The sequence below is a fragment of the Neoarthrinium moseri genome (genome assembly GCF_022829205.1).
Source record: "Neoarthrinium moseri strain CBS 164.80 chromosome Unknown scaffold77_Wmoseri_CBS_16480, whole genome shotgun sequence".
NCBI lineage: Eukaryota > Fungi > Ascomycota > Sordariomycetes > Amphisphaeriales > Apiosporaceae > Neoarthrinium > Neoarthrinium moseri.
Genome location: NW_026055191.1, coordinates 108,125 through 128,791, shown reverse-complemented (window position 1 = coordinate 128,791; position 20,667 = coordinate 108,125). Strand labels below are relative to the sequence as shown.

General features: G+C 53.3%; 6 protein-coding genes across 6 annotated transcripts; 4 read left to right on the top strand and 2 right to left on the bottom strand.

The window, feature by feature from the left end:
- Window positions 1-2,239: 2,239 nt before the first annotated feature.
- JN550_011996 (uncharacterized protein) lies at window positions 2,240-3,636 on the top strand (the record flags this gene model as incomplete). Its single annotated transcript, XM_049310423.1, has 2 exons — window positions 2,240-2,318; window positions 2,597-3,636. 2 exons carry the CDS (start codon window positions 2,240-2,242, stop codon window positions 3,634-3,636), a joined length of 1,119 nt encoding a protein of 372 aa, XP_049166065.1.
- A 3,012-nt stretch (window positions 3,637-6,648) lies between these two features.
- On the top strand, window positions 6,649-8,333 carry JN550_011995 (uncharacterized protein; the record flags this gene model as incomplete). Its single annotated transcript, XM_049310422.1, has 2 exons — window positions 6,649-6,789; window positions 7,260-8,333. The coding sequence occupies 2 exons, from the start codon at window positions 6,649-6,651 to the stop codon at window positions 8,331-8,333; spliced, it is 1,215 nt and encodes a 404-aa protein (XP_049166064.1).
- A 2,174-nt stretch (window positions 8,334-10,507) lies between these two features.
- On the bottom strand, window positions 10,508-15,123 carry JN550_011994 (uncharacterized protein; the record flags this gene model as incomplete). The annotated part of the gene is made up of 4 exons (XM_049310421.1): window positions 10,508-13,202; window positions 13,822-13,894; window positions 13,950-14,585; window positions 14,637-15,123. The coding sequence occupies 4 exons, from the start codon at window positions 15,121-15,123 to the stop codon at window positions 10,508-10,510; spliced, it is 3,891 nt and encodes a 1,296-aa protein (XP_049166063.1).
- A 277-nt stretch (window positions 15,124-15,400) lies between these two features.
- On the top strand, window positions 15,401-16,990 carry JN550_011993 (uncharacterized protein; the record flags this gene model as incomplete). Its single annotated transcript, XM_049310420.1, has 2 exons — window positions 15,401-16,003; window positions 16,424-16,990. 2 exons carry the CDS (start codon window positions 15,401-15,403, stop codon window positions 16,988-16,990), a joined length of 1,170 nt encoding a protein of 389 aa, XP_049166062.1.
- Window positions 16,991-17,279: 289 nt separating this feature from the next.
- On the bottom strand, window positions 17,280-18,139 carry JN550_011992 (uncharacterized protein; the record flags this gene model as incomplete). The annotated part of the gene is made up of 3 exons (XM_049310419.1): window positions 17,280-17,305; window positions 17,366-18,046; window positions 18,109-18,139. The coding sequence occupies 3 exons, from the start codon at window positions 18,137-18,139 to the stop codon at window positions 17,280-17,282; spliced, it is 738 nt and encodes a 245-aa protein (XP_049166061.1).
- A 400-nt stretch (window positions 18,140-18,539) lies between these two features.
- On the top strand, window positions 18,540-20,233 carry JN550_011991 (uncharacterized protein; the record flags this gene model as incomplete). The annotated part of the gene is made up of 2 exons (XM_049310418.1): window positions 18,540-20,033; window positions 20,093-20,233. The coding sequence occupies 2 exons, from the start codon at window positions 18,540-18,542 to the stop codon at window positions 20,231-20,233; spliced, it is 1,635 nt and encodes a 544-aa protein (XP_049166060.1).
- Window positions 20,234-20,667: the final 434 nt, after the last annotated feature.

The window sequence follows — 20,667 nt, the reverse complement described above, 5'->3', positions numbered from 1 at the left end:
GACGTCTTTTCCTTACGAACTGATTCTTCGCACTGTAGTGAAGCTATACTTTGGTAGTACCGAGACATTACTGCTCTGTATTATTTGGGAGGCAACGTTCGTTGGACGTTACCCAGGACCTTGATTTTGCTTGATATTGTCATCCAATCATCTTCATGTTCCAGAGAGTTTATCCATAACTTTTGCCACTGCACAGGGCTATTCAGTTGGCCGCGCCAGACACGGTCCAAGAATCCTTCAGCATTTATAGAAGTGGCACCGGATAGGTAGGCTAAGAAAAGTTCATATCACTTCTCAGAAACAAGCAACTTTTCTCAGAGTTGCGAATGTGCCAACTTCTCAACCGTATATCACCCCTTAGTCAACATGACCGGTCCCATTCGCCATATTGATTTGCGGTCAGTCTAGCTATGTACTGTATTAAGCCAATCACGTAGCCAATGTCGAGACCTGAGGCCCAAATCAGGGAATGCAGTTCACACATCAAACATGCATACCAAAAGTCTCTTGAAACATACACATCAAACATGCATACCAAAATGTTTCAAGAGACTTTTGGCAGCAAGAACCTGGATTCATTGACTCATAGTCTTCAGTTGAATGCGCTCTGTCCATATGCGCTAACTTGAAGATTGGCGCACATCTACAATTTCTTCTGCCCCTTGGCCAAACACAGTCACTTTCTGCAGCTGATTTTCTGTCGCAACCGTAGCTGAACATTTATAACTTTGCCACTTTAGTAAGTCTTGGTTAGAGAATGTGCGTTAAATAGGACAACCGCTGCCTTCCCATTTACTGTGCTTACCAATGTATATTTCTTCACCCACTGCCCAGTCGGTATCGAAGGGTAGTGTTCGGTAGGCTGATTAGATGAGTTCATCTGCCGCAACAATTGGTGCATGGATGTGCTGGATAATGGTAAATGACAGTCAATGAACTAAAACCCTGCGCGTTTGGCGACGATCACCGAGTGCGTGTTTAATTTAGTAACTACTATCGGGAGAGTTAGTTTCAATGCCAGGTTTGACTTCTGGGTACCTGAATACCTTCTCGAGCGGCACGTCCCATGTGATTTGTACTCCAACCTCAGTTCCTTCCACCTAGCGCTATTCTAAGACCGTGATGCTTCTTCACTCTTTTGTAACCCATGGTCCGGCTTTCAAATTCGGATATGTATCTTCACCGCTATTGTACTGCAACGATGGGCTGTTTAGTATATATTGTGCTGTAAACGATTTCATGAAAGCCTGTCGTCGTAGTGCCTCTCTACGTGTTGTTAGAAATGGCAAATCAATCATTACGGCTAAAGTAATTGATAGAATATCTCTTGAACTTCTGCCGTGTTTGGGACAACAATTCACATAATCAGACATCTGTAAACAACCGTGTCAGAAGATTAATGACCTGCCCTGCTTGCAACTCTTGATATGTCCATCAATATTCACTCCGATTCACTCAAGTCTCCTTCTGTGACTGTTGACCAGGCATACTATTACTCTGAAATTGGAAAATATTTAAACTCCGTACTGCCTGCGCAATAATGAGTAGGACTTTCCCCAATAGCCTGAAGAGAACGGATGTGACAATCGCTCTTCACTAGGAGAACTGATCCCGTGGGCTTTCATCTGATCCCGTGGATTCACTGGCCTATGCAATGTAAGCAAACACAATCTCATCTCTACCCGATTGTTCTCTATTCACCAGTCCTCAGTCTCGCCACCACCCGATTGTTCTCTATTCACTAGTCCTCTCCGTAAGTTTACATCTACCAACAATGCCAGGAGAAACTATAAAAGCAGGGCCCTGGTGGTATTCTTCTCTTCTTTCCCACCTCTTCCCTTTCAGTCGACCTCGCATCATCAGCTTAACTAGATGTGAGTGGTCGTACACCACCAATGCATGCCCGCGAGTCGCATCCGATCTCTTCTGTCACGAATCACACATCATCGGCTTCATCACTTCGGGTTTCATACACCCCATATCACATGGTTCCCTCGAATTCGACTTCCGCTCAGCACGGGGTATAGATTCAGACCTCACTTTCAACGCAAATCCTCCCACCCAGGTGAAGCTATTGCAACGCAGAAGACCAGCAACCCCGCCCCTCTTCACATTCACTATACCAAGATTTGCCTCCGCGCGGTCGGGGTCCTGGTACTACCACCATTTACTGTAAGCTGCCACCTACCACGGTTAGAATCTCCAGTTTGACTAACAGAAAAGGAGCTGAATCACCACAATGAGTCTTCACACCAACTTCACCAAGGTGACCCGCAGGGGTGCCTATTGCGACCTCTGCAACCGACGTAACCAGAGAGGTAAATATACTGGTCCGAAGGATCTGTCAATCCCCCAAAAGGCGTATGCACACACCGTGCTTGGCCATTCTTCTCCAAACCGATACCATCTTTATTCTGTCGGAAAGAAGAGGGCTATGGCGATGTAGGATGAGTCGTTTGATTCACGATCACCGTACCTACTGTAGATCAACCATCATCTTCCTCTACTGTGCTATCATCAGCGTCATTGCAACTCCAATCATTGTGCTACAAACATACTCTCGGAGAGGAAAGGTTTACTAACCGACCTACTCTAGTCATGCAAAAATGCGTTGGCTGCGGCCTCTGCACTTGCACCACCTGCCACGAGGCCGGAAGATACGACTCGAATCACGACCTGGCAGCCCGAGCTGATCTCGACTGGACGCCAGTTGGGGTCCCTGCAGCGTCCTGGGTGGCTGGTCAGACCTCGGGCGGTCAAGCTACTCCCCCAGCAAGCTCTACGGCACCACGTGGGAGCAGGGCCGTTGGTCGCAGCGCAGCGAACAACACAGGGCCCGGCCAGGCGTCTGGTTCTTTGCCCACGGCTGGCACAGTGCCGCAAGGCAGGCCACAGCTTCCTGGCGCTTTGTCTGGTCAGTCGAGGTCACCGCTAATGGACGACGATGGCAGAGGACTTGTGCGCGAGCCGAGAAGACATGTCTTGGCCCCGCCTGCCGATGGTGTGCCGCGCGGTGGACAACCAATGTCTGAAGGAGGAAGTGGAAGAGGAGGATTTCCGCGTGAGAGAAGAAACACCATCTCAGATCAGCCGATTCGATCCTCTGCAAGGTTGCGCGCCGACCAAACCATTGCCGCCTATTCGGACAGCGGCCCAGCATCATGTGGTGGCGTGGCATTACCTCAGGCACAGAGTTTCGAACGCCAGGACCGGTTCATGGTCCATGATGAGCTGAGGCGGCAATGGACAACGAATCCCGATATCCTGGCCACGAAGCAGAACGAGGGAGTTTCCGCCGCCTTTCAGCAACTGGAGTCGTCAGTGGCGCTTCAGGGTATGCGAAGGCCGGCCGGTTGGAGAGCAGCAGCCAGACAGTGGCTGGGATATACTCGAGAAAGCGAGAGGCGGGCGGCAGAGAGAAACACCTGGCAACAGCAGCAGGCTCAGCCGTCATCTCCTGCGACCAGCAGCGGTCAAGCTGGTGGCTCTCGTGGTGGCTCTCGTGGTGGCTCCCGTGGTGGCTCTTCTCAGCAACAGTCCACGCTCGTTGCACAACGTGAACAAGGTGAACAGGATCTGGACTTCTCTCAGGAGCCCGGTGACTCTCGGGATTCTCGCAACGCTAACTACCGCTGAGTATACGACCATATCGGCGTGCTCTATTACGTTGTGCCAATAAGGGATTTTGACAAAAGGAAAATAATGCTGCCATCGGCGACAGCATGACATGCGTGCTCTGCTCCACGTTTGTTAAGGGGGCAAATCCTTGTCTGGAGCACAGTTTGAGAAGGCCTTATATTTGCCCTCGCCGTTTATATTGTATGTGGACAGCGCGTACCCCAATGGTACATAGAAGTGGGCAGCCAAGTCTTCTATAAATCACCAGCTGGCGTTTGGAGTCACCTTTCCGGATCCAACTCAAACCGGCCAACAAAAGCGGATCTGCGCAAACTCACACGAATTAACTATCACCTATGTTTCTGAACAATTTCGTACACTGGCGAGGCGGCTTGTGCCAAAGGCAAGGTTCCTCGTGTACCTCAGACCACAGCATCAGCTCTCACAGTGCTGGTGGGGAAGTTCTTGCGCATTTGGACTTAGGGGATTTGGAAGAGGTCCGGTAATGACTATATAGACGACCTGCTCCTCACGGGCACGGGGAGTGTCCTCGTGGACGTGAGTTCATACAAGGCTAAGACAGATTCTTTATGTGCTCGAACCTCGTTGATAGTGCGAGACTGCCATAATTTGACCACCATTTCCTATCTATATCCTGCAACATAGTGAGTATTGTAACGGGGTCCTCCAACAATTTTGATTGGCGTGAGCACGGAAATGAAGTTTGGTGTTCTGCCAACGATTCAATCCTGTTAATAGCACACCCTGGAGCTCGATTCTTTATGTAGGACTCTGGGTCTTTCACTCATATGGAGAGGCCGATTTCAAATGAATTGTGCGGTGTGTGGATAGCTTCAGTGCTGGATCCGAATAGGAGTATAGCTAAACCCCACTGCACAGTACGCGCACCGTGCTATGGAAGCCGCTCCACGCCCACCAATATCGAACAGGGTTCCGTTTCATCGTGGCGTTACAATGCAACAGCCATATCGCCAACTATCAATTGCCCGTGGTCAAAGGTGAAATGAGGCTCAATCTGCCGCCGTGTGACTAAGCGGGGGATTTGTTCAGCTTTCCTGCCGCGGTAGGTTATATATTGCTTTGCCTGCGTAGATGAAACGAAGCCGATCTCCGAGCTGCAGGGCAGGTGACATGGGAGTTTGGGAGTGCTCACGGAACTCATATCAGTCTTGGCATATTGGTCCGAGCAGTCTCGATAAAAGCAAGGCCAACCGCCAGGCTCGCATTGTTCTTTCGATCAGGTTTGTCGAAGATTCTGCCACCGACTCTGCACCAAGATGCGGCTGCCGGGATTGAGCAGGGATCTTAAGATTCTCTCCTCTTTGTGGGGTGTGACCAGCATTCCACCCACTCTCGAGAGTGCATGTCAGCAGGTGGTGTTGAGCCAGAGCACCACGCATATACTTTAGATAGAAGCAGTACACGACTACGACCTGTGGAGGCACACTGGCGGGTCACCAGGTCTGGAAGATGGTGACGGGATATTGGGAAACGGTGAAGCTAGAAACGGCTCCGACTGTGGCCAGCCAATGAGAGCTCGGTCGCAGAGGGGGCCACAGTAAGTTCGCGAGTCATTGGCCAATTCCTGCTGCATCTAATTAAACGCGTGTGACCCAGGACGCGCTCTCGACGCGTCTCGACGCGTCAAATCGACTTCAACTTCGTCGTCTGCCCCTCTTTTCCCACTTTTAGCCAGCCGACAGACTGAAGCGGTGCCCCCCTCCATCGCGCTCCTCCTGCTCTGTCACCAAGGGCACTTGATTCTCGAGCCGTGAGGGCAATCTGTGGTGAAGTAGTAAGTGCTCGCAGAATGCGGCAGATCTGCCAATCATCTCGGTGTGCCGCATTCTTCATGACTTGCAGCTGAGACATCTTCATCTGGCAGTAGTTCGTGATGCCCAAGCACTCCACGAATGGTCACACTTGTAGACAGGTCCGTCCGTTGGAGTGGGCACCATTGTCGCTGATCAAGCCAATGTCTGGAAGACTGCTGCCGTTCATATGAAGTTTGCCTTGCTACCCCACCATCGATCTCATTTCTGTATCATCACGATGCAAGGGCAAACGGGCTGGGCTGGATCTGTATCGGACGTGCATTTGCTTCTTGGGGAGTAGGGAAAGAAAGAGAGATTCAGAAACAATGACGCACACATCATACCATAGTATATGACTATCACTATCAAAGGATTCATCTATGCGACGGATGGAAGCCATGCAGAAGCAAGCCTTGATCGAGAATCCGCCTCTGGATCTTGCCTCGAGACCTGGTTTGGAATCCTCTACCATGTTGATATCCCGGCGTATGACATTGCCTATGACGACGAAGGGCCCGGAGACCGACTTAGTTCAAGCAGGTCTGGCCATCGGAGAAATAAGGGAGATCACACACGGGGCGATGGGGCCTGAATGGTCCCCCAAGCGAGACTAGTCGTAGGGTGTGAGTGGTAATCTAGCAATCTGTCAAACCCTGCCTGTTGCGCGAGTCGCTTCTACCCTGGGGTCACACAGAAAACCGTTTTTACCTGGCTCGGCTGCTTCACCGAAAGTCAGGTGTCGTCAAAGCGAGCCCAAGGGCCGGCAAGGTGTCTGAGACAGGTGAGTACGGAGTATATGTAACTACCTAGATACCCACAGCACGCGAGGCCGTGACAGAGCAGAACATCGGCCGGCCAGGCAAAGGGAGCGGGCAATGGAATCGTTTTAGTAGCTGCCGCCAGAAGCCTCTGAATGACAAACCTGATGGCAGAGACACACACACACAGAGAGAGAGAGAGTCGGTCTGGAGAATTTCGTAGAATTGCCTAGGAACGATCCGGTGGTCAGCGCAATTTGGACCGGACGCCAAAGTAGTCGCTTGTCTTCCGACGGCGCCCATCTACCCATCTGCTAGCCATCTACTAGACTATCCAGAGGCAGCTGCCAGAATTTAGCCCAGAAGCTCCCTCTGATCCCTCTGGTCCCTCTGCCCCCTATCGAAAACGGATGGTGAATGCAGGCTAGGATGAAGCCATGACTCTCACGAGCCGTCGAGACAGCCATCCAGGTGGGCTATCTGGGCTCGAGCTGGCTAAGAGTCGCGCAAAGAGGCACCTTGGTAACTCGTACGAAGTCGACGGTGAGGCAGGTGAAGAGCTTCCAGTCAAGCAGGCAGTGTGCAGGCCCCCCCTGGCAAGCCATGTAACCCTTCGACCATGTACCGGCGACGCAAACCTGAGCGGTCAGGGGCCAGGGCTTTCCCACTATTGGCCCACTGGCTCCCTGGCACCCGATCCGGCAGTAGCGCGAGCAAGGCCCTGGGGCCCTCTGTGGCCCACCACACCTCGCTGGATCCTCCCGCCCCGTTCGTCACCCCCTCGATGGGCTTGCCTAGGGGGCGTGGCAGGCGGGCAGGCGGGCAGGCTGGCGGGCAGGCTGGGATGACAGCTCCCCTTCCAACCCTTCCAACCCTTCCAACCCCCCTGCCCACTGGCCTGGCCTGGCTCCCAGGCTCCTTGGGGGGCCCTCGGGTCTCTTATTAGGCGCATTAAGTCCTTGTCGCCCCGACGTCTCCCGCAGAAAGCCTCTCTCCTTCCTACAACCCACACTTGCGACCCGTTACTCGACCAACCCGTTCATGACAGAACAACACGCTCTGCCCTTTTCCTCGTCGCAAGGCTGTCGCACGTCGACCGCGCTTCTTGAAGCCTTCTAGAACACCCGGCTACGCTCATCTGCGACCTGCATCGCTCGAACTCAAAAAAGTCGCGTCGCGCATCGGTCGCATTCCCGCCGTGGCCCGTGTCGCAAAACTACGAACCTTCGACCTACACCTCACTACTCGCCGCGCACCGCCTCTTGGACACTTGGGAGCGCTGCTCTACACCCTGGACAAGATGTTGATGCCGTCCGCTCTCTCCTGCGACTCGTCGCACCAACCTGGCCCCCGACTTCAATCGGCTCTCTTCTCCTCGCCTCCCGCCAGCCCACCTACCACCGCCCATAATCCCATCAGCAACATCTTCAGCACGTGTCGCGCGCTGCAGTCGATGCTGACGGGCCCCGCGACAAGCACTCTCAACCACAACGACAATGTCGCCCCCCAGAGGCAACTCCCTACACCGCCAATGGCCCACGCGCAGCTGCCACCCTTGAAGCTGCGTCTGCGCTCGCGCAAGGCCGACGCCAACAGCGACGCCATGGGTCGCAAAAAGGTCGTCAAGCGCTCAGCCGCGCCACCCCGCGGAGCAAATAAGAGGCGCAGGGCCATGGATGACGATATGGGTCGCGATGATGACATCGACAGCGACCTCGACATTGATGCGACCGACAATGAAGCCACTGCAGACCAGGCACCCTCTGGGCCGCGCACACCCAAGCGAGCTCGTCTTGCGCCAGAGGTGATACCTCTTGGCCTCGAGCGCGCCGACTTCCACAACCTACAAAACACCACAGAACGACCAGACAGCACTGCAGAGACGGAAGAGGTCGATCTGGAGGTGGATGGAGAGGAGTGGAGTACAGAGGAGGACAGGATTCTGGTCGAGCTAATTCTCGACAAGCTCAAGCTGACAAAGACGGACTGGCAGGACTGCGCACGCAGCCTGGGCAAGGACAGACATAGCCTTGGTCGGAGATGGAAGAGTCTCATGGTCAATGGGGATGTCGGCCTCAAGTCTAGGAGTCGGAGAGGCAAGATTCACGGAACCTGGCGGTGATGGCTACGTTTCGTTTACACTTCTATTACTGGACCGAGATGTTTCTTTTACTATGTTTTCATCGGAATTTAGAAGGTCACCACAGCCTCATTCTAGAAAGGAAGACCAAGGCGTTCAGGTTTACAGGACCAACAGGATACGGACCGGAAGCACTTATGATATCCCAATTTCGCGCACTGTGCGCCTGCTAGTTAGTTACTCATGATCGAATGGGAGCACTTTCTTGATCGATTGAATCAGAACACCAATCTTTCCAAACTTTGTCTGCAATTATTGATTCCAACGACTGTCCGTGACGAGTAGCTGCTTTGTCTCTGCCCCTCTGCTCTGGCGCATTTCTCCAGCGCTTGACCCGAAACTAGCTGCACATCACCTTATGCAGGGCACGGATGGCTTGCTGTCTCAGGCCATTGACAGATCCCGTTTTACCCCAGACCCCGTGCGCCCATATCGATACTAGACTAGGAGCAAGAAAAGAAACGGAATGAAAACGAATGGTAATAGAAACTCGCGCGCTCCGCAGACGACCGCAAACGAGGGATGAGGAAATAGTGGAGGGTAGGAGGCTGGCATCCAACGCAAACGGCCGGCGACCGGGCAGGGAGCAGAGCTCGAGGCGATCGCTAGGCTGGTGGGAGAGAAGACCCTTGAACTCGGATCACCCAGGGACGCGTGGAAAACTTCAGGGACCGCTAGCGAATTTTTTTCAGGGTCTTCGGGGTGGTTAGCGAGGTGCCTTTTGGTTTAGTGAGCTTTGCGAGTTCGCGAGTTAGGCCAGATGGGTGATAGAGTTGGAACCAAAATTTTACCAGCAACCCCCCGGAGGGGCTTGGTTTGGCGGGACCTTCCCCCCCAGGGATCGTTCGTCTGGGCTTGGCTTCATTCCCGACCATCTGGAGAGGTCGGAAGCCGGAAACGGTGGTTGGGCAGGAAGGAAACTCGGACCAGCAGGTGTCCTTCCTCTCCCATCGTGCCTCTGGGGAAACACGAGCCTGTTCCGGGCACGCTCTGGAATGCGGGATTTACTAGGCCGCGCAAGCAATGGTCCCTCGCCCAATGCTCCACCCAGCTTCTCTTCCTAATCAGCAGCATCCTCGGGAGGCGGCAGAGGGAGGAAAAGGGGGAAGCTTTGCCAAAGGTGCTCTCTCGGGCCAATGCCGAACCGAGGGAGACGAGCTAAGAACTTATCTCAGTGAGACTCGCGGGTCGAGACAGGCGCTTACTATTGTGAGATCTTTCCGCTCGCGATGAATTCGGCAAAGCTTGTTGCTCCCTTGTGGCGGCTAAGAGGACCATACTCCGCCGTAGGTCCCGTCCCATCTTGGTACTAGTGATCAACAGCTATGTGGTGTGTCTGTTGTTCCCAGCCACTAGAGCTTTACGCCACCCATCGTGAACCATACCTGCTCTAGAAACAAGAGCAAGAATCCCAGAGTACAATAGTCGGAGCCCGGAAGCTAACCAGGGGCACGCGGATGGGATTGTCTGAGACTCACTAGCCGAAGATCCTATTCATGATAGTTGTTGTAGGCGTTGAAGGACTTGGAGGTGTGACGTTGTTCGTAGAGGCCATTGCAAGTTGATTTGTATGGCCTGTGACCGTAACTATCCAAGGCGAAGGGTGGTCAGTATCCAATCAGTGGCCCATAGGCAGTATACTTTATAACTGTCTTACACCAGAAGCCACTAAGAGTGCAGCGTTCCTCGATTTCGCCGCCTATGCTCAATTGTAAGATCAAGTCAGTTGGGGTGATCAGTTCAGAGACATCTATCCCTTGCAAAGTACATGACCGGGAAATGGGAGATGTTCTGATGTTTTACCGCGTCGTACAACATATAGCGGCGTAGCATGCTTTCTATCATGTGTCAGCCTACTTGCACAATGGCACATCCAGGGGATCACATGACGATGTAGATAAAATGCGATGTTCGACAAGCATTTGACGGCATTGCCATAAAATGACTATTTTGAGCGGTGCAACAGTTCAATTCCTGTCATGTTACAGTAGACACCACTGATGTATATCGAATCTTTCAAGCCATATCCAGCACGAAGGTCTCGTGAGTGCAAACCGCAGACCGAACGCCGCCTTCAGCAGTCGACCTTACACCTAGCAACTTAATTAATATATCGCAGTGATCACTGCAGACTCCTCCTGACTTCAGCTCCGTCATCAATCATCCTCTATGTCGTCATCACTTATAACCAGGGACTGTACAGAAAGTACAGGCACCGTGTCTTCCTTCTTTGTGCGGATTCCCATTCTTTTCCTTGGGGATGACTCTTCCGTAGGTTTATCTGTTGACCACGCTTCGCCATCAGCGGCATTCGTTTCCTCGCCTTCGACAGCTTCATCATCTCCCGCTCCGTTGATGCCGGAAAACGAAACAATTCTTTCAAGTTCCTTCAGCTCGAATCTGTTTGTGGGGGTTTTCTTACGTCGGGCAATATGTGTCATATAAGGGAGACGTTCAAGAAGTAGCTCATTCCGGGCAGCACTTCCGAGTGACAGAAGAGGAGCGGCCTGCTTCTGTTCCTGGGTAGACTCTCTGCGTTGATCAAAGGGCTTCTGCGAGCCCTGCTTGTTGATCCAGCCACCTACGTCGGTTGCTTTAGGCTTTCGAAATGCTGAGGCTCCATCTGTAAGGTTATGTGTCGTTCCTTCTTCTTCCCCTTTCAAGAGCCTTGTGGACCAGAGATCCAGGACACTCTCCAACTCCTCTTTGTCCCTCCAGAGTTTCAAGCTGGTAGGGTAGAACATCTTAAATGCATCACCTCCGCCTCTATGTGAAGTTGTTCCGATCCGTTTCACGGGATTCGGCAGCGAGAAAAGAAGCCCACGTGTGGCGACATGAAAAGTGATCTCGTCCTGTCGTAATATATGGCTTGCCGAGTCTCTGCCACCAAAGCCCCCAGAACCGAACCCTCTTCCGCCGAAGAATATATCAGACGACGGACACAACAGGTCACTCTCAGAGAGGTATTCGACACATTCGTTGATGTAGTCGACTGATGAGGAGAGATCAGCGGGTCCTGTAGGAGCGCAGGACAGAACGTAGTTCTCATGTAGGGCGGATATGAAAGTGTGGGTATCAGTCCCTGTCTCGTCTATGAGGTTGTCGACAATGATTTCTGACTTCTTGGAACGAGAATGATGGGCCATGAAGCTTGGCAATAGCTCAGCTCTGCCTTCTTCAGTCGTCGTTGGCATTGGTGCCTCGTGTCTTTTGTTATACATTACTTTGCCAACGGCGTGAAAAATGCCCAAGCTCGCTTCCCTCTGCGAGATGAGCTCTAACGTTTCCTCCTCGGCTTTTGTCAAGGCCACGTTGCTCTTGAGACTCCTTTTAGGCTTGGCGAACGTGATCCTGGAACCCCAATCCGTATCGGCGTCGCCTTTCAAGCACAGGAACTCGAGTGAAGAGACCGCACTTCTGATATCTCCGATCTCGCCCAGTCGCTTGAGCACCACAGGCCCTGGACTGCGCTTCCGACCAGACTTTCGTGCTTCCTTCTGAACTATAAGCTCCAGAGCTGCTGCAAGAAGCGTTGGGGCGATTGCGTTGAACTCGATGACCCCTGCGCCTGGATGTCTCGTGATCTCAGGACCAAGTAGTCGATGCGCTGTGAAACTGTCTGCTGATGCCGAGGTCGTTGTTAGTAGTGTTTCTGATATTACCATGACAACAGGCGTAATAGGATCCTTTGCCGACGGCTGTCCGAACGCAGCTAGCGACGGGGTATTGGCGACGAGATACGACATGACGACGCTCCGAAATGACTGAAGTGCAGAAGACGACCGCGTAAATGTATTGGGAAACTCTTCGATCATGACGATCTTGCGAGAGTTATTACTGCCCTTGCCAGCCAAGGGGCCTGAATTTGGCATTGAGTCCGAGTCGATCTCCAACTGACTGAATCTCCCGCTCCTGCCCATGAACTCCTCAAACTGTGCTGAAGCGGACTGAAATCCAAGGCCACCGGAGGATGTTGGGTTTCTCCACTCAAGCAGCTCGCAGCCCATGTCTTTGGCAAGCAGTCGCAGCGTGGTGGTCTTGCCTGTTCCTGCAGCCCCTTTTAGAATCAACAGCCGCTGCCTCATCCTACCTGCCATGACGTCGTCAAGCCATTTACGCACGTCTGCCACTTTCCTCTTGTGCACTGCGAGCTCGTCGAGGTTTACAGGCCCGAAGCGTTCTGACCAAGGTCTCTGGTCGTCGTCTAACGCCGGGTTGCGAGAAGGCTGCGAAAGCCGCGGAGGCTTCAGAAATCGTTGGCTTGCTGTCAGAGATGATTCCAAGCTGTTCTGTGCTGTCTCTTTAAACCGCTTCTGCGCGTTCTTCCCAATGTGGCTCGCAGTGGCGGCCCTATGCTCCATAACCCCATCATCGTCATCGGATATCGGGTCGCTCAAGATGTCTTCCAGTTTGGTCGGTGAAGCTGCGGGGGCTCGCTCGGCTTGCCTAGAGAACAACGTCTTCAGGTCTGCAGTCTTGCCTTTGGCCTCGGGCTTTGTCTTGCTCGCTCGAGTTCGCGGCTTCTCGGGACTCGTGCTAGCACTCTTCTTCCCGTTGCTAGCCGAGCCATTGCTCATCGGCTGCAGAGATTTGACTGCGAATCTGGCATTCTGACTGCCGGTGCTGGACGTCGGTCTCTGTGCCTTCCTCGTGACTGGACTGGGAGATGCCGATGCCGGTCTCGCCCCGTTCGACGTAGAATACCCGGGTCGGTCGGGAGAGGAGAAAAGGTAATTCGCGAGGGTGTTTGCTGGTTTTGATTTCGTCTCCCCTTCGTCATCGGACGTGACTACATTGCGCTTCTGGCGCTTGGCTGGCGGTGGCATCGCAAACCAGTAAATGGCCAGGTGACTGCATTTGTTGGTGGTTCAGCGGCGGCGGGCCAGCTGGGAAGGAAGTTCGCATGAAGGCGCGCAACTGATAGGGGAATACAGCCAGCCTCAGGGTGGGGATCGACCTTAGGCAGATATCATGGCAATTGTTGGCTTTCTGTTGCAATGCGATGGTTCGGGAACGTCTTCGACAGTTTCAGGCTGTGGTTTGGGTGTCGATTGGTGGCTGCCCACTTAGCTGCACCGCGGAGACGCGTCGTCGCTGCCGTTTCTGAGATGCGTTGTCAGGTGATTGGCTATCACCCATTAAACAAGGCTAAACTGCAATTATGTATTCTTTTCACAGCGCCACCGGGTGCATATATATTGATGACGAATATCAAACTGGGTTCTTTTGCAAACCTCAATTGCCTTCTTCTTTTTACACTTGCTTGATTGGTCGCATTCTGGTTAGGCTGAGCATACATACACAACTGAAGCCCCGACATCAGCTGGTGAGCCTAATCTCACTCTCTCAACTCTCATGCATTCTGTATTTACAAAACTGGACGGAAAACGACTAGGCCACAAGAGACATTTTGTGTTCATTGAATGCCAACAAGAATCAATGTGCCCAACCCTGGAAATCATCAACAAACCTAACGGCCGAAGCAAGGTACTTTTCATGAACGTCACCCCAAGTTCTGGCCGCCTCTTTCATCGCTCGGATTGCTGCAGTCATATTAGTCCTTCATCTATTCAGTAGCTTCTCGGCGCTATGACATACCTTTCACAAAATGAGGATCCGTACAATAGGGGCCTTTCAATGCCCTGTCCTCGACGTAATTCCATTGCTTCCCCGCAACGTCCCCCGGTCGGATATAATCAGGGTCGATCTTGGGCCTCAGTTCGGCAACGTAGACGGCAATGGTCAATAGCCACCACTGTCGAACCAAGCTTACATGGAACTTCTTCGGTGTGAAAGGCAGTAAGATCCTCACAGCGTGGCTTGTGGTAAGCACATGGCAGACGAAGAAATTGTACGAGTGAGTTCCTGGCGGGACTGACGCAACGAGGAATGCCACTGCGGCCTCCTGTGAGTCCTGGAATTGCTTAACAGGGTTCTCGAGAGACCAGGCATTCCAGTACTCCAAGACCAAATCCTCATGCTTGTCAAATAGGGCTGCGATGTTCTCGTAACCCGGCTCCTTAAAGAGGCCGTCGAAACGTTTATCACTGGCCATCTTCTCAAAGAGCTCCATGGGTGATGTCGATTGAATCAAGGATGTTTTCGTATAGGCCGGATCGTCTAGATATTTGTGGAGGAAGTTGTACTGCGTGGCTGCCAGTCCCAAAGCCTCCATGGCAATTTCTTGACTGGCCATCTCGAAAGCGTAGCCCAAATGAATCAGAGGATGCCCAACTGGAAAATGTTAGGTCTGCAACTTGTGTGTACATCAGAGGGAGAACCTACCTCCGCCAATGAGGCCGTTCACCAAGGGCTTCTCGCCGTGGAACAGGTACTCATCCACAACTTTCTTCCAGTCGTACTTGTGCCGCATAGCTAAGGAGTCCTCGAAGAAATCCACATACGCCCGTTGGTACTTCTCGTCACCCAAGAAATCTCGCCAGTCGCCCTCCGTGACCTCCTGAGGTGACGGCTCCCATGGCTCGAGCTCTTTCGCCTCGACACTGTATATCTCATGCAACTGCTGCTCGTTTGCTCCAAGAAGATACGCCGAGCACAGGATATGGGGTAGATGATTGTGGTACTGCAAGTGGTGATACAGGATAGAGTGGTTGACATGGTTGGCTCTCAGAAGGTGCTTCAGCGTCCTGGGACGTTTCTCTGGAGCTGTCTCCACATTGTGAACCTCAACTGGTGAGATGTCGATGGACTGCGGTCCCTTGCCGCCGACAAAGCGGTTGACGATTGGGATGTAGGAGAATAGAGAAGCCATATTGCGCTCTGGTCCAGGGAATCTCCGGCCTTGGTACCCTTCCGAGCTGTTCTACAAACTCGCTCTTGTTGATGCTGAGTTGCAAGCTGATGTCCCCAAAGCTTGGGATATCTGTAAAGTGGGGATGAATGATGCAAAAGCGGGAGCGCTAGTCTTGCCGAGGCTTAGTGCGACTGCTTAAACGTTCGACGCGTTTGCTGCCAGCCTCACCGTCAAGGCCTGAATGTTTCATCAGCGGGCGAGCATAGGCGGTATACTGCTAACCTCAACCGCAACCATGTCAGGTCCCCCGAGGATATTGATCTACGCCGAGCTTCTTTCCAATATACGACAAGTCTCGGTGGGATGTTCACTGCCGTCTCCATGCTCGGCCACGACAAAGGCAGACGTGTCTGTGGATGGGCTGACCCTCACCATCCGGCACGAGGATGACCAGCAATCGGTGCGGCTCCCCGGGCGCGTCACAGCGTCGCAGACTTTGCCCATTCATATTGAAGGCGCGTTGGGCATCTCTTGGAGGTTGCCTCTGGCTTCTGCGCCAAGTACCATGCCGCTCCCGCGTCTGGAGGCTCAAGCAGTTCCGTGGTCGGCTAACGAACTCCAAGCGGGGTGCGCTATGAACTGTCGGTCGTGCGGATCTGTCATTCTCCCAAAAGGAGTTGTCAAGGTATGGAAGGACTTGCCGAGCGAGAACTGGGCTGAGATGATGGAGTTCTGGCACTGCCACAAACCTCACAGCCACGACCATGATGAGTCGGCCGAGGGCGACCTCGCTGGCAGAGGGTATGGTGCCAACTCACGCATCTCGGCACAGGCAGGCGTAGGCTTCGTGGACTTGACATCGTTTCTATCTCTGGATAAGGACTGCACAAACCTTTCGGTAAGTCTTCGTTTCCTAGTATGTCACTGCATTTCATGAGGATAGCTCCCTTGGGTATATAGAAGGTGGCCAAGCCAGCAACTTCTGCTTGCCTCCAGTGGCGTGGTCACCGATACTCATACCCTATATCGAATTACTATGGAGTTCTTATCAACGGCTTTGGTTGTCGAACCCTGGCTTCCGGCTATGGGATCGGCATCTGGTGGCTTAAGGACTTAGCCTCCACAATCCACCAGGGATTTCTTTGGATGTGGAATTCTTGGGATTGAGTAGAGGCATATTTTGCATTGTGAAACGATCTTGGCTATGTACTTAGACCCTGAACCTCTAATAGACATTCTTTGCTGCGGACCAACCCATGTTTTCGTTGTCACTCCGCTCCTACCCAGCGCTCATCGCAGGCTAATGAAAACAATGTAGACCCGCCACCCTAAAGACCTTGTAAATTCCGGACATGCAGACACAGCACCAAAGAACCGCGCCGCTGTTCACTGCAGCACATGCAACACCGAGCTGGGTGTCCTCCACGAGGACTTGGTGTCGGCCACTCTGTTCAAGTGGCAGCTGTCCACCTCTGCACAGCCCCAGCCCAGTCTCGCCAACTGTGTGAGCTCGATGCTGATGGCGACGCTCGCACGCTCCGGCTGCTCCAAATCGATCATAACACCGGCGGGAGATCCGTCCCCGTCCGGGCCGCTCTTGCACATATGGCTGTTCAATAGCAACATCAGCTTCACGTCGACAGAGCTGGGGGGTGATGATTCTGTTTCCGCCATCAAAGTCCTGTATCGTATGATTGGCAGGGATGAGGCAGATCGGATAAGCGAGACCTTGACGTCAGATGTCCAAGAAATCTCCCTGCCTCGCCCGGCTGTGGAAGGGACCAAAGGACTTCTACAACAAAGCAGTGCGCTCTTGCCAGTACGCGATCGGCAGTTCAAGGAGTGGACTGTAGGGTTGCTGGAGAAATGGCAGGGCCAGATTTGAGGCTTCATCATCGAAAAGGGGTAGGGAATAACTCCATGAGAGTAGCCTCCGTTTACTTGACGAGTAGTCACGCGTAGCAATTGCCCAAAACAAGTAATTCAGCTGAGCATTAGTGGCCATGCCCTTGAAAACCTGCTGTCCTTTGGTCACATGGATACCGTCAACGCTCGAGTAAATCTGAAAGTTCTTTTGGACTATGGCACAGGGTGTTATTCACACGGGTGGGTAACAACAAAGGGAACTCTGTCTCTGCTTCGCGGGAGTATCTCTCTATCCATTATTCCACCGTCTATTGGGACTTTGACGAGACGATTCCTGGGGATGCGTTAGTTTCCGCAGTACTGAGTGTGATTTTGGGGACGACGGGGGCCTTACTCTCGACGTCAGCCACGCTCTGCTGCAGGATCTGCTGCAGGACCTTAGGGTTCTCCAGCTCCTTGGTGACCTTGGCAATGATGTTCTCGGCCAGCTCCTTCTGCTGGCGCTGCTTGACCTGGCCCTCGTAGCGGACCCACGAGTCCAAGACGGTCTTGGCCTCGGCAGCCAGGGCAGTGGACTGCTCCAGCTCGTAGGCCTTGGCCTCAAGCTCGGCGGTCTCCTTGGAGACGGCGAAGAGGGCCTTGGTGGTGTCAACGACGCCGCCCATCTGCTGGACGTTGTCGATGCGATCCTTGACGGCCTGGGTGTGGTCGGCACGGGCGGCGTTCAGGATGCCCTTGATCTTCTGGTTCTGAGCCTCGGCCCACTCCTTGTACATGGGGCCACCGTACTTGATGAGGGCACCCCAGACGCTCAGCAGACAGAAGGCGACGACGGTCTCCTCGTTGACGACATAGTACTCGTTGCTGATGGCGTAGGCGGACAGACCGGCGGCGGAGGACAGGATGGCGGTCTTGGAGACCAGCGAGCTGCCGGGCAGAGAGTCGATGAGGGACTGGGCCTTGGTCTTGGGGTCGGCCTTCTCGGGGACGTTGGAGGAGGCGTGGCGGCTTGCGCTGATGGAGGCCAGGGCCGGGAGAGCGCGCTGGGAGACAGCCGGTCGGAGGCGGGCAGCCCCTGGGGAGGGTGGTGAGCTCGGCCGGGGGCCAATTGGGCGCGCACAAGAGGTGTGTACTTACCGACGGCGCTTCGTGCCAAGCGGGAGGCCATTGTGCGATGAGAAGTGATGGGGATTGCGGGTGTTCAGGATTGCTGTAGCTCGGATCGGACTGAGGTTATTTTCGTTGCGGGTCGCCTTCTGGGACGTCGGCCGCTCGGCACTACCAATTTTCCTGGACGAGCTGCTGTCCACGGGTTCCCAGGTTTCCCAGTTCCCGCCCGCTCCTGATTTTGCCGGGGGAATGGGGAGGCCGGGAGAAAGCGATTTGCAGCTGGCCTGCTCCACCCGCCCGCGGGCTGCCTGCCAGCTGCAGTCAGCCTTGTCGGGCGATCCCTGCGGATCCCCCGTCCGAGGCTGTGGATTTTTCCCAAGTGAAAATAAAATTTCCAGCGCTCACCACCCGTCGCAGTGCAATCAGCTGTTTTCCTGCAGAGCTCCCAGAAAATCGCCATGCCGGGAAAAATCGCGGAAGCTCCTCTCAAGAGGAAGCGGTCCAAGGATGCCGAACAGCCAAAGAAGCGTGCCCGGTCTGAAAGCAACGCCAGCAGCGACGACCACGATCCGCAGGCCGACATCCTGCTCCTCGAGAACGAGATATTAGAGTCCAAGAAACACTACAACAACATCACAAAGCTCCTGGAGATTGCGCAAGACACGGAACATGAGGAAACTGCCCTCGTCGCGACCGTGTCGCTGTGCAGAGTTTTCCTGCGCCTGTTGGCTGCCGGCAGCCTGGCGAGAACTCCGGGCCAGTCGGAAAAGGACATTGTGGTTGTCCAGTGGCTCAAGGGAAAGCTTTCAGAGTACAAGCAGCTCACGCTTGCTGCATTGGCCAAAGAGGATACAGCGTCTACGGCGTTGACCTTGGCGATGCGGGTTCTCAAAGCCGAGGGGCAACACCTGAGCAGCAAGGAAGAGTACTCTTTCCCCAAGGCCTTTCTCACCGAGATCGTGGGCACTCTGGTCAGAAGAGCGTCGGAGGACGTGCGCCAAGAGTTCTGTGAGAAGTTCATGGCTGAATTCGGCGATGTGCGCTTCTACACCTTCAAAGCTCTAAAGGACGTTCTCACAGAGGATGCTGAGGGCCGTACGCCGGAGGACCTCTTTGACAATGCGTTTGACATGCTTTCATTCTTTGAGGATGTGCCAGACTCGGCTGAGGACCTCGGCGAATTCTACATCAGTGAGCCCAAGAAGAAGAACCACCCGGTCGCCTCACTTACACAACAAAAGAAGCAAGGCCAGGAAGCGTGGCTTGCTCTTTTACGCCTCGGCCCCGATCGAGCCCAAAGAAAACAGGTCTTAGAGATTATGACACAGTCAATTGCTCCTTGGTTCACGAAGCCTGAACTGCTGGCCGACTTCCTGACGGATTCGTACAACGCCGGTGGTTCTATATCGCTGCTCGCCCTCTCGGGTGTCTTCTACCTCATCCAGCATAGAAACCTGGACTACCCGTCCTTTTACCGCAAGCTGTACTCACTCATCGATGCAGAAATCTTACACTCGAAGCACAGGTCAAGATTTCTCCGACTTCTGGATACTTTCCTTGGCTCCAGTCATTTGCCGGCAGTCTTGGTTGCAAGTTTCATCAAGCGGCTAGCGAGATTGTGCCTGAACGCTCCCCCAGCTGCCATAGTTGCCATAATACCTTGGATTTACAACTTGTTCAAAAAACATCCATTGTGTACCTTCATGATTCACCGTGAGGTTCGGACACAAGAGGAGAAAGACTTGATCCAAAACGAGGGGTTGGCTGACCCCTTCGATGCCGAGGAAGAGGACCCTATGGAGACGCAAGCCATCGACAGTTGCTTGTGGGAAGTCGTGCAATTACAGTCACATTACCATCCCAACGTTGCCACGATTGCAAAGATCATATCAGAGCAATTCACTAAGCAGTCGTACAACATTGAAGACTTCCTTGATCATTCGTATAGCAGTGTAAGTCGATCGGCCAACTCTTGCACCTCAATCTCTCGCCGCTAATGCTTTCTCTCTAGTTACTGGATGCCGAGCTTTCAAAGCAAATCAAGAAGGCACCTGTTGTGGAATTCATGATACCAAAACGGATCCTTCTGCCACATGACCCAACATCCGGAGTAGAGGACAACCTCATCACCAAGTTGTGGGATTTCCAGTAGTACCAGAAACGATGCATGGCCATGTCACCAGCAGGGTGTTTGTGTCATAGAGTGCAGTCTACGAAGCAGTCTGCCCAATTTGACAATGTTATTCCAAGGTCTTGTCGCCGGGCACCTTCAGCGTCTCGATACGGAATAAAACTAGTACCTGATTTGGTTGTTGAGCTCCGGACTTGGCCTCATGAGCGGTGACCGCCACCTCTTTCTTGGTGTCATACAGGTTCCCCTGACATGCGAGCTGGCGTCTGAGCTATCGCAAGAACCCACCGCGGAACCAGCCGAATTCAACTCAGTCGGCAAGACAGTACCAGAATACCAAAGCCTACATCACATGCTACCGACAACGAGTCAATCGAGTCTGGGCTATGAGTTGTTCGATGCTCCAGTGCTTTGATAATCGTACACATAATCTATGGAGTCAGATGATAAGCGCA